The 11,650-nt window shown below is 43.8% G+C and overlaps 1 protein-coding gene across 4 annotated transcripts in view; it reads left to right on the top strand.

Moving 5' to 3' along the window:
* Positions 1-11,650, top strand: part of SCHIP1 (schwannomin interacting protein 1) — a 400,884-nt gene that overhangs the window by 283,722 nt on the left and 105,512 nt on the right. Inside the window, exon 1 of one of the 4 annotated variants that reach the window (XM_083177854.1) lies at positions 10,984-11,126. The exons of 2 other annotated variants lie outside the window; for them this stretch is intronic. In XM_083177854.1, coding sequence (XP_083033980.1) covers positions 11,112-11,126 — 15 coding nt within the window. In that variant the 5' untranslated portion in view covers positions 10,984-11,111. Of the gene's footprint in view, positions 1-10,983; positions 11,147-11,650 lie in introns of those variants that run through there. One more of the 4 variants, XM_083177855.1, reaches the window with a different exon arrangement.

The raw sequence follows: 11,650 nt of genomic DNA, 5'->3' as shown, positions 1-11,650 counted from the left end.
TAAAATCTACTGTATTCGTTAGAAAAATGTATTAAAATTGAAACTCTGCAAAAAAAAAGAAATTTGGAAATTTCACCTACACTTTGTTTTAATTCCTGTGAAACACATAAAGGGTTAACAAACTTCCAAAATGCTGTTTTGAATACTGTGAGGGGTGCAGTTTTTGAAATGGCATCATTTATGGGGGTGTCTCACATACAAGTCCCTCAAAGTCACATCAGAACTGAACTGGTCCCTAAAAAAATCAGTGTTTGAAATTTTCTTGAAAATTTGAGAATTTGCTATTCATATTTGAAGCCTCCTAGTGTCCAAAAAAATGAAAAGGAGGTTGAAATAATGATTGCAACATAAAGTAGACATATGGTCTTTGTTAGTTATTAACTATTTTGAGTGGTATGTTTATTTGTCTCACAAGCAGAAAATGTGACATTTTGCAAAATTTTCCATTTTTTCACGACATTTTGGTATTTTTCACAAAAAAACACAGACTGTATCGACCCAAATTTACCACTAACTTGAAGTACAATGTGTCACGAGAAAACAATCTCAAAATCACTGGGATAAGTAAAAGCAAAAAAAAGTTATCCCCACTTAAGTGAAACATGTCAGATTTGAAAAAAATGGCTCTGTCAGGAACGCAAAAACTGGCTGTGTCAGGAAGGGGGTTAAAGACTTGTTAAGTGACAATGCTTTAAAATTAGTGATTTGTGATGCTTTAAAAAGTGTGTTCCATCACATGTAATATAACAGGAACATAGCCATCTGCCAAAGCATCAGCTGATTAAGAGGTGGACGCTAATGGCACAGCAGACACAGCAGCTGTGCAAAATTATGTAAAAGCTGCAGCAGGCATCTTAAATAAAAGATACCCTCTGCCAGCTTCTGTGAAATGCTGCTGTGTCTGAAGACGCAGCATCAGATCAACTGTGCAAACATAGGACATATGACCCTCATGTTACTCATGTTACTCAGGAAGTCTGGAAAAACCACTGTGCTGGAGCCATGGGGACGCAGGATGCAGCTATTAGCCAAAAAAAAGCCAGACATGCTACCCATCACTGTATGCCAAAGCCTGCATCACGGCAGACATGCTGTAGCTTTTTGGGGCACTTCAGGCGACACTGCAGAACCTGATCTGCAAATGTGCTGATTTGCATATATTTCTGAATCAGGACCTCAGTCCCTTAGATGAGTTTTAAAGTGTAGCTGCAGCTGCAGTGGCTGCTTCTGAGTCAGATTTTTGCATTAAATCTAAGAAGCTAGAGCAGGCATGTCCAAACTGTGGCCCTCCAGCTGTTGTGAAACTACACATCCCTGCATGCCTTGCCATAGTTTTAGCATTCCCTAATAGCAAAACTGTGGCAAGGCATGATGGGACTTGTAGTTAAACAACAGCTGGAGGGCCATAGTTTGCACATGCCTGAGCTAGACTAACTACCTGAAGGGCAAATGCTAATGATTTTTAGGGGAGAAGGGGGATCCAGATATGCAGTGCCAGGTTAAGGTCTAAATGGGCCTGGAGCTGAAAATTATCATGGGTCTATAATGCGCAATAATAGGGGTTGTGGCCAGCACCTGATAATGTGAGGGGCGTGACCAATGTTCTGGTTGGGTGGTCTGCTCATGGGTGTGTCTATTTTTTCAACTAATTATATATTTATGCAGTATATATTATATATATATATATATATATATATATATATATATAAATAAATGACGAAAAATTAAAGGTTTTTCGAAACGTTGGAATTCACGTTGCTGTCAGCCTGATTTTATTGCCGTAAGTGCCGCCTAAGTGGACGCATGAATAGTAACTTCCAGAGTGGAGGTATCATGGAGGGCACCGGCCTGATTGACTGAAGTTAATACGAGAGTGCCATCCACTACAGATCCCTATATATATATATATATATATATATATATATATATATATATATATATATATATATATATATATATATATATATATATATATATAAATAACCACAATAGTGTTAGGCGCCCTCTGTTGTGATGGTTATTCCTGTCTTTCCTTACTTACAAACTTTTTTTACAAGAACCATACATATATTCACATATAAAACTGTTTATTAAAACATAGATTTCTTTAAAACAGGTTCTTCTTGTCATAGAAGTACAATCTTTTTTTTTTTTTACAGATGAATCCCAACGCGTTTCGTCTTTAACAAGACTTCATCAGGGGTAAAGACATTTATACAGTAATCTACAAAAATAAAATACAGTAATGAGTACTTCACATGGGAAAGACATAAATAGATAATTCATATATAAACAATTTCTCTAATTTCAGATACAATACAAGACATTACAAGTGGTATAGTGTTCGAAAATAAACATAAATATGGAGAACTTCCACATAAGATTTTTTACCCTTGTATGTAACAGAGAAATAGGAGGGAGGAGGGGAGAATGGAAGTAGAATGGACCATATTATTAACTGATTTAGTCATAAATATTAATTCAGAAATTAAATACGTTTTAAGATAGGAATGGTACTTGTGTACAATCACGGCTCCCACAATGTCCATCGCATAGTAAAAAATCGCATCGCATGCGATCGCATGCGATTTTTAACAGAAATGCATCCAAATGCATTGAAATTAGTATCAAACATGTTCAATGGCCCCCAAATGTCATTTTTCAGGCTGTACCACCCGCGAGGGGCGGCGGTATGCGTCCTACGACCTTTTCATACCCCCACTATCCACGTCGGCGTGGAGTTGAGAATAGAAAGTGTGGCGAGCGGAGCGAGCCACCGCGCCCGAAGCGTGGCGAGCGGACGTGGACACCTGTGAAGCCCGCGAGGGGACGCGTATACCTGTGAAGGCATCCGTGTCCCCTCGCGGGGCTCGCTGCACTCGCCACGCTTCGGGCTCGGTGGCTCGCTGCGCTCGCCACACTTTCTATTCTCAACTCCACGCCGACGTGGATAGTGGGGGTATGAAAAGGTCGTAGGACGCGTACCGCTGCCCCTCTGCTGCTTTGGGTTCGCGTTGATAGTGGGGGTGGTACAGCCTGAAAAATGACATTTGGGGGCCATTGAACATGTTTGATACTAATTTCAATGCATTTGGATGCATTTCTGTTAAAAATCGCATGCGATCGCATGCGATGCGATTTTTAACTATGCGATGGACATTGTGGGAGCCGCGATTGTACACAAGTTCCATTCCTATCTTAAAACGTATTTAATTTCTGAATTAATATTTATGACTAAATCAGTTAATAATATGGTCCATTCTCCTCTCATTCTCCCCTCCTCCCTCCTATTTCTCTGTTACATACAAGGGTAAAAAATCTTATGTGGAAGTTCTCCATATTTATGTTTATTTTCGAACACTATACCACTTGTAATGTCTTGTATTGTATCTGAAATTAGAGAAATTGTTCATACAGTACAGATGGGTCATTGTACATCCTTGCTGGCGGGTCGCCAGAACGTACGCGCTGGCGACCCGCCAGCAGCCTCGCCAGCGAGGAGACTGAGACGCGCGTGCGTCTCACGCGCACGCGCGTCTCAGTCTCCGTCGCTAGCGTGGCGGAAACCCTGTCCGTCTCCGCCTCAGGGAGACGGACGGGGTTAGGGGGGGGGTTAGGGGGGATGCGGGCAGGCGGCGGGGACCCCGGGTTACCGCCGGCAAGCCGGCGGGGACCCGGGGAAACGTTTGGAAGCGCCGTCGGAAGGGGGCGCGCGCGCCTCTCGTGCGCGCGCGCCCCCTTCTCACGATCGCCATGGCGCTGGCGGGGGATGGCGGCTGGCGACGCCAGCGCCATCCCCAGCAAAGATGGACCGTGACCCATCTGTATATCAATTATCTATTTATGTCTTTCCCATGTGAAGTACTCATTACTGTATTTTATTTTTGTAGATTACTGTATAAATGTCTTTACCCCTGATGAAGTCTTGTTAAAGACGAAACGCGTTGGGTTTCATCTGTAAAACAAAGTTTGTACTTCTATGACAAGAAGAACCTGTTTTAAAGAAATCTATGTTTTAATAAACAGTTTTATACGTGAATATATGTATGGTTCTTGTAAAAAAAGTTTGTAAGTAAGGAAATACAGGAATAACCACCACAACAGAGGGCGCCTAACACTATTGTGGTTGTATTGGGTAGAGGAAGCTCCGCTAGTAGGGAGCTAAGTGTTATTGGCGACCATCCACTAATAGCGCAAATTCCAGGAATGTTGTTGGTTGTATATATATATATATATATATATATATACTCCAGCCAAAGAGTACAATGGCATATAATATATCGACACTCGCAGGATGCAGGGAGATATATTGGCGGGTGCCCTCTAAAGGTGCACCCACAGGATGCCGATGTCATAAGTTATTTGCAGGATAAGGCGGCACTCCAGTCATAAAAAAAATACTGAAAGCCAAAACTTGGTACACCACATTTCAGCACCTTTTATGTGGTCACCTAAGTTTACCACACCATATACCCCTCATACAAATCATGCAACACAATAGTAACCCCCTATACTGTACTTGCCTCTTACACAATGTGCCACATGGAATGAGCCAAAATTCACTCCGACTGAGCCAAAATTCACACTATGGCACATGGATTGAGTCAAAATTCACGTTATGCCACACAGATTAAGGCAAAATTAACATTTTGCCACATGGATTGAGCCAAAATACACACTATACCAAACAGATTGAGACAAAATTCACAATATGCTTCACAAACAGGGACATTGCGCGCCTTCGGCGCGCATTAAAAATTTACACCATAATGCCCATTACATGTTAAGCCACACACCATATGCCTATGAAAAATTATGCTACCTAAGCGCTGCATACCTACGTGCTCATTGCCAGGGGCTCCATGCTCATTGCCAGGGGTTCCATGCTCGTTGCCATGTGGGATTACATGCTCATTGCCAAGGGTAACTGGGGGACAGCGGCCGCCGGGCAGAATTGACAGCCGGGCAGAGAGCGGGGGGTGCCCAGCTGTATTCAGAGCACTGCAGGTCCCAGCTATTTGAAATAATACCCCTTTCACACCAGGAAATGCAGGGACTTATCCGGGAATATTGTCCCAGGATCATGCAGGGACATTCCCAGGCTGGCCCCTTTTACACCAGCCTAGTCCCTGCATTTTGTGGTGTAAAGGGGAGATAACACCCCCCCCCCCCCCTTTAACCGGCTATATCGTTTAACCGGCTATATCTTTGGAATCAAATGACATGTATCATATTGAATAACTTTTAAGTGGTCTTAAAATGATTTTGGTCCCATGAAACTGGGACATTTAGTTCCAGAGAAATCTGCCCTCAAACAACATAACCAGCCATGAAATTACATTTCAGAAATAAAAAAATCAGTTTACCCGCAATATCTCTGGAACCAATTAACGCATATAAACCAGTCTGGTATCAGATTGAAGGCCCATTGTCAATTTGGGTTTGAATGAGATCAACCTTAAGCTTCTGTGAAGCCAGGGGGAACTGGCAGCCGTCGGATCTGGGTGGGGGTCAGAATTAGCGGGTCTGATGTTATCCTATGGGAAAAACATTCCAGCTTTACCCGGCGGTAACTCCGGTTTCCAGGGGGCTAGTGACATGGGGCTAGGCTCGATGGAAAGTACCAGTCCTCATCTACAAAATAGGCATGTAGATGAGGCCCTGCATATATGTGATGTGAGGTAGTAATGCTAACCATTACACCATCTGTAGATCGGGCCTGTTGGGAATGTGTGTGCAGTTTTGTGGATTAGCAGAGTACTATACACACCAGCTGTTATAATGTGATCAGACTCTTACTTGTACACTGCTTTGTTTAGTGATGGAGCAGAGACTAGAGCCAGTCTTTTTTGTACAGGTAGTGGAGTAGGGTTCTGGACCAGCAGAAATAGCAGGGTGAACAGTGGTGTTGCAGATGCGCGGATACACTATTGGCGGCTATCTTGTTTAGGGAATTTTGTTTTCCTAGAGAGCCATTATGTTGGAGACTGTGCAGCAGCACACTCTGGGACAGATGTAGTAAGCCTTAAAAAGATAGACATGGGGGTGATAAAGAGCGATGACCATCCAGCCAATCCGCCCCTAACTGGTCATGTTATAGTCTATGTTTGAAAAATGTCTTGTATGAGCTGATTGGCTGGATTTTTATCACCCTCGCGTTTATTTAGATTAAAGGCTTAATACGTCTGTCCCTCTATGTCTATACATGGCCAAACTGTCTGTCTCAAGATGCATGAATTGTAGGCTAAAACACCCTAATGTCATCTGTCACAATAGATTCATCTGATTTTAGAATCAGACCTACAATGTTTTTGCAACTGTCAGCTGACTGTCCTGAGGCACTTCTCAAGAGTCACAATTTCTCCAAGGGACATTGTCAGCTAAACATTCCTTTTAAAGAACCTCTAAACGTGAAATGAATATAATGAAGCACCCATCTGCTATGTCTACCACTGCTGAGAAGTGTGCACAGGGCTTACCAGTAGTCTCAGGTGTGCTTCTATCATAGGTGTGCGCAGCTCATTACATTAGGGTGTGAACCTCTGGAAAAACATTTCTATCTGTGCATGGGGGTGTCTAGAACCAGGGTGTGATTATAGCATTATCTTATCCCCTTATAATCATAACTAAACCCATGCATTCACATATTATCTTGCTCACAGAACAGATAGAAGTGCTTGACCCAATCATTTGCTTTTCTGTGTTAAGGGGGGTGGGGGTTCTGACTGGGACTAGAAAAACAACCCAGCTAAACAAAAATGGGAAAGTGTCCCAAAAGGGTGTGGCTTTATTTGGAAGGGGTGTAGTCACATAATAGTACCAATTCGTCAGGCCGGCACTTAACTGCTCTCTAGGCAGCGAGTGTACGCTGTCTAGCGAGCTGAGCCTGAATTAGGCCCTAGATGCAATGCGATCTAGTACAAAAAGTACTGCCTGCATGTATTTTTTGGGCTTGCGATATGAACTATGCGGCAGCACGCATCGCAGTGTAAAACATAAGAAACAAGGTGCAATTTGATCTACAAAATCAAGTTCAGAACACATCCGAGAATTGCACCGTGTGTTGGGACCTTTAGGTCTAACCTCTGCAAACAAACAAAGGTACTTGTGTAGTATCACGGCTCCCATCGCATGCCATATGTAGTGGCATGCGATTTTACCGTGTTTTTATGCATTTTTGATAAAAATTGCATCGCATGCGATCGCATGCGATCTGATGCGATGCAATGTCATTTTTCACTGAAATTATGGACATGAGTTGAAATCATGTAAAATGCACCCCAACTGTCATTTTTCACACTGTACCACCCCCACTATCAACGCCAACCCGAAGCGTGGCGAGCGCAGCGAGCCCGCAAGGGGCGGCGGTACGCGTCCTACGACCTTTTCATACCCCCACTATCCACGTCGGCGTGGAGTTGAGAATAGAAAGTATGGCGAGCGCAGCGAGCCACCAAGCCCCGCGAGGGGACGCGGATACCTTCACAGGTATCCGTGTCCCCTTGCGGGCTTCACAGATATCAGTGTGCGCTCGCCACGCTTCGGGCTCGGTGGCTCGCTGCGCTCGCCACACTTTCTATTCTCAACTCCACGCCAACGTGGATAGTGGGGGTATGAAAAGCACTCACCACGCTTCGGGTTGGCGTTGATAGTGGGGGTGGTACAGTGTGAAAAATTACATTTGGGGTGCATTTTACATGATTTCAACTCATGTCCATAATTTCAGTGAAAAATTACATCGCATCGCATAAGGTCGCATGCGATGAGATGCGATTTTTCCCTGTACGATGCCCATCGTGGGAGCTGTGATACTACACAAGTACCCATCAAACATACCAGCTCTTCTCCTAACCCGTCATCTGACATACTGGGCCAAATGTAATAGGGTGAGAGTTTCAGAAAGTGAGAGATTTTGGGAGAGTTTTCACATGTTTTTTAAAGCAGCAATCAATTACATAGCAGAATCCACCTGGTTTTGCAGTGTAATTGATTATTGCTTTAAAAAACATGGGAAAACTCTCCCAAAATCTCTCACTTTCTGAAACTCTCACCCTATTACATTTGGCCCACTGTATGTATTATCTTGTTCAGTGAGTGATACAAGGTCAGGGTCACAAGCAAGGACAGGGAAGAGTAGGTATACAAGCAGGAATCAAGTTTGATACACAGAAATATAGGGGCATATTTAACAAGTCATATTCTTTTTATCACTTATTATGAATGATAAATTGTGCTCCAGCCAATCAGCTGCCAACTGTCGTGTTTGAAAAATTATATTTAGCTGATTGGCAGAAGCAATTTAATTGTTGTTAAATCTTCTCCAAAGAAGGCAATGCTAGAGGTACAAAAATACAACTATCAACCAGCGGGACTAACACGGAACTAGCCTTCACTTTGTCACATCCACTTAATATAACAGGATTTCTGTTTCATAAAAGGTGGTAATTACACATTTAGTGTATTTTTCCCCAAGACTTGCTAAATGTGTCACCTACAAGTTATGCATGGGCAACACCTAAATGTATGTGTGGGAGGGAACTGCAGCTGTCCCAATGCCTTCAATTTTCTGCAGCTGGAAAAACCTAGATTTTACCCCTACCAGTGTAAGCACAAGTTTATTTTAAGCATTCTGTGAGGCTCTGTCAACTGCCATGTGATATATCTCCTACTCAGTAAGCAGAATATGGAGAAGGTTGTATGCAGATGCACTCTCTCTCTCTCTCTCTCTCTCTCTCTCTCTCTCTCTCTCTCTCTCTCTCTATATATATGTACTGTACTAGAGCTTTAAACATTTATATAAATATACCAGTAAGCCTGCTCGAAGCAAAAGCTTAAAAAACAAGTCTGCTACCTTCTGTGTTTGTATGTGTGAGAAAAAGATGTAGTTTCACTCTCTGCCAGCAGATGGCAGTGTTTTGGAGACTCACGGACACTAGTCATATATATAGATGATAAATATATATATATATGCACACAAATATAATTTGAAAAAATGGCACTCACTGGTATTGAAATACATTTGCCCTTGTGCACTGGGGGGTATTGGTACAGGTAAACGCCGCTTGCCCGCCTCCCCCCATTTGCATGCGAGTGGATGTGTACGCTTACACATCCACTCGCATGCGGCCACACAAAGGAAAAATCATCCGATGTCGCTCACCATCAAATGATTTCTCCTCCGTTTGTGATGAAAAGTAAGCTAGGACTTACCTTTCCTTTGAACGCTGTCCTCCGAATTCGGGCCGGCGGCTGATGTCATGTGGCACCAGCTGCCTTCCCCAACCAGGCATTGACACGCCTTTGTCTTCAGGGTACGCCCAGCGCATACAGTAGCTGCCTACCCTCCTGCATTCTGCAGAAGACTCCCTGCAGCAATCTCCCTCTCTCCCTCCTAGCCCACATTACACTGCTACAGTATTGGGGAAAAAAAGGAATGAGAGATAGATATATTTACACTGAATCATCTGCACCATTTCCCATCACTTTACCAAGTATAGTAGCTCTTACTAACTGCTTTGGGGTCATCTACATTTAGATATAAGTAATTTTAAAAGATTCCTCTCAGATGTAGCAGTACACACCCACGCTCCTAGGTGCCACGTTCACAATCTCTTTTCACAATCTCTCCATATATGGAACTAGACACGCCCTTTGGGTGGAGCATGACACACCACCTCAATGGGGCTCTGTGCAAAATTCTACTACCAACTATAATCTCCCTGAAACTAGTTTTCAAATGTAAGCAATTATGGCCCAGCGTTTTTATGGATACACCCATATAACGATGGGGTTCACTTGCTTCCACCCCTTGCCCGCTATGAGGGTTTTCACATGCGCATCAAGGCTAAATCACTCCATAAATGTGCAACATTAGGCGGTATATATGAGATTTATTCTAATTACAAATTCTCACCATATAGCAGTGGTTCCCAAACTGTGCGCCTAGGCTCCCTGGGGTGCCTTGGAGCACTTGCAGGGGTGCCTCAGGTTGGTGGTCCAGAACCAATTCAAGTTATTTATGGCCAATGAAATAGGCAAAACCAGTGCTTGTGGCTTCCAATTAAGAATATGTGGGGAAACAGAAGTGAATCATGTTTCTCACCGCATAAGTGGACCTAAGGAAAACATTTAAATCAGGGTTGCCGACTTGCACAAGATCCTCTCCGGGAGAAGCCCGGAGAGGAATCTTTCATTACGAGTTCGGGGGGCGGGCTTAACGGTGACGTCATTAAGCCCCGCCCCCATTATGGCAAATAGCCGAAATATATGATCTCCATGGAGGGTGCGGGGCTAAAATGACACGATTGTGCCATTTTAGCTCCGCCCCCTCCTCTGAGACCCGCGGATTGCGGCATTTAAATGCCGCGATCGGGGGGGCTCAGTGGGGGTCCCCCTGATTCCGGGAGGGTTGCCCACCCTTCCGGGGGCCGGGAGGGGGGACCCGATTTTCGGGAGACTCCCGCAAATTCCGGGAGGGTCGGCAACCCTGATTTAAAATAAATCACAACTAATTTAATATTTTTTCCTGAAATTAGTAACCAAGTTTTGGCCTAGGGGTGCCGTGAAAAATATTCTGATACTTTAGTGTGCCATGATTCAAAATTTTGGAAACCACTGCCATAAAGTATTGAGTGAACAGATCAGCAGACCATGTGTACAGGACGAAATGTTCAAACTGGAGATTCAACAATATATAAAATAATTAATTAGAAATTTGAAAAGAAAAAGCATATATAGAACATGGTTTTTTATATTAACTTTCCAAATACATAATTACTGTACATGAAAAGAGCTTTGTGCAGTATGGGGAGGGCGCGCCCTGATTTATCCGACCTCTGTCCGCTAGGTGGCGCTAGGATCCGCAGCAGCTGAACAAAAGCCCAGTCATACAGCAGCAGCAGCCGGCATCCCAGTCATGCTAAATGCGTACGTATCCTCCGGAATTCCTATTCCCGGCACTTTACGCAATGACGTGTTGGGACTGGGAGTGAGGAGTTTCCGTAGCTGTGGATGTGTGTGCCGGCCAGGCGGCGCCGGTGCTCAGGGTCCTCCAATACTGGGTGACTGAGGAGGAGGGAGCGGGCGGTGCTGCGTCACTTAGCGGCTCAGGGATGGAGGGCTTTAAGGTACAGGCTCCATGCAGAAGGTAGGGGAGGATCACGGTGGGCTGAATCATGGCAAGTGAGGGCACAATCTGCCCGTGCACATACATACTAGTGTCACCTGTAGGAAGGAATACGTTGTAGTATGAATATATAAGTAATGTGTGCGGGTGTATATACTGTATGTGACTATATCTATCTATATCTATCCATGGTTGGACAGAAGAATGTGTTGCATGAAGGTGTGACTGCACTGGAGTGCTAGCTGCTAGGCACACAGTTGATGAACATATGCAGAATAATGTGTGTGTTGTACATTGGCTCTCTATACTAACTAGAGCTCTGGAAAATTATAGTTTTAAGTATCATCCAGAAGCAGGAGGGTAGATTTGCCTACAGTGTATGGATAATTGTAGGTGCCAGCCTAATGCCCTCTTTATTTGTGGCTAAGTGACATTTAGTATTCTGCATGCTTTTACATTGTCTGCATTGTACCATGGCCTGCGCTTTAATGGTGCATCTTCTGTCAGTCTCAGGTGACCCTATGG

Source organism: Crinia signifera, chromosome 3 (genome assembly GCF_055691185.1).
Source record: "Crinia signifera chromosome 3, ASM5569118v1, whole genome shotgun sequence".
NCBI classification, from domain to species: Eukaryota; Metazoa; Chordata; class Amphibia; order Anura; family Myobatrachidae; genus Crinia; species Crinia signifera.
This window is presented reverse-complemented; position numbering and strand designations above follow the sequence as displayed.